At 62.7% G+C, this 1,293-nt stretch overlaps 1 protein-coding gene across 2 annotated transcripts in view; it reads right to left on the bottom strand.

The window, feature by feature from the left end:
• LOC103895364 (tubulin alpha-5 chain) overlaps positions 1-1,293 on the bottom strand; it is an 11,447-nt gene that overhangs the window by 1,898 nt on the left and 8,256 nt on the right. Inside the window, exons 1-2 of one of the 2 annotated variants that reach the window (XM_009274925.2) lie at positions 1,006-1,248; positions 363-511 (exon numbers count right to left, since the gene is read on the bottom strand). In XM_009274925.2, coding sequence (XP_009273200.1) covers positions 363-511; positions 1,006-1,186 — 330 coding nt within the window. In that variant the 5' untranslated portion in view covers positions 1,187-1,248. Of the gene's footprint in view, positions 1-362; positions 512-1,005; positions 1,249-1,293 lie in introns of those variants that run through there. The other variant, XM_009274924.2, reaches the window with a different exon arrangement.

The raw sequence follows: 1,293 nt of genomic DNA, 5'->3' as shown, positions 1-1,293 counted from the left end.
AAACCGCAAACCGCAGTGATGCTGTGAGACGATCTGGCTGATGAGTCTGTTCAAGGTGGTGTAGGTCGGGCGCTCGGCGCTCGATGTCCAGGTTCCTGCTGCGGATGACGTAGATGTGTCCACCGTTCCCTGGAGTCCTGTGCACTGGTCAGCCTGTGGAGAGAGACGCATGAGATTTCTCTGAGATAGATTTCCTTGTGACCATCTGACTGTTCAGAAGTCCTTCAGGACCTGGTCCATCCCTGCCATGGGCAGCTGCAGAGCCCTCCCAGGGTGCAGCAGGGCTTGCAGTGCGCTCTGACGCCCAGCAGGATGCTGGAGCCCAGCCCAGGGGGACATGTCCCCCCTCTGTGGTCACCTACCAGCTTCCGGATCCTGTCCAGCACTTGGTCGATGATCTCTTTGCCGATGGTGTAGTGCCCGCGGGCGTAGTTGTTTGCAGCATCCTCCTTGCCGGTGATCAGCTGCTCGGGGTGGAAGAGCTGGCGGTAGATTCCAGCCCGAACCTCGTCTAGGAGAGAGCAGGGGAGGGTTGAGCCTGGCGCAGGCTGTTGGTTTGAGCGGGCCGCCAAGCAGCCAAGTGGGTGCGAGCACCCATCCCGCGCTCTCCTCCCAGCTCCGCCTGCCGGGGACATGGCCAAGGACCCACACGTCAGCAGGGCCACCACCAGCATCAGGTTTCTCTGGCAGGAGGTGGCTGCCACCTCCCTGCGCAGGAGAAGCTCAGCTTCAGAGCTGCCTGTCCACAGCGTGCAGCGGCACAGCAGGAGCTGCCGTGCCGGCTGGGCTGGTTTCTCTCAGTGCACATGTGGTAGCAGAGACTAGCAGCACCGCTGCTAGGACATTTCAGGAACAAAAGCTGGTGCTCAGGTTTGTGGCTCCTCCTGGGGAAAGGAGGGCCCTCAGGTTGAACCCGGTGCAGGATACTGCCAGCAAACCACGAGCACCAGCCGCTTGCTGCCCACCCAGGGGGGCACCCCAGGCTGTGCAAACTCCAGCACTCACCGATCACAGTGGGCTCCAGGTCCACAAAGATGGCCCGCGGGACATGCTTCCCAGCCCCAGTCTCGCAGAAGAAGGTGGTGAAGGAGTCGTCCCCTCCACCAATGGTTTTGTCACTGGGCATCTGCCCGTCGGGCTGGATGCCGTGCTCCAGGCAGCACAGCTCCCAGCAGGTGTTGCCCATCTGGACGCCGGCCTGGCCGACGTGGACGGAGATGCACTCACGCTGCGGAGGGGGAGGCAGGGTCAGATCCCAGCCGGGACCGCAAGCGCAGTCGCTGCAGGTGGGGA

Source organism: Aptenodytes forsteri, unplaced genomic scaffold, assembly GCF_000699145.1.
Source record: "Aptenodytes forsteri isolate BGI_AS27 unplaced genomic scaffold, ASM69914v1 Scaffold255, whole genome shotgun sequence".
NCBI classification, from domain to species: domain Eukaryota; kingdom Metazoa; phylum Chordata; class Aves; order Sphenisciformes; family Spheniscidae; genus Aptenodytes; species Aptenodytes forsteri.
This window is presented reverse-complemented; position numbering and strand designations above follow the sequence as displayed.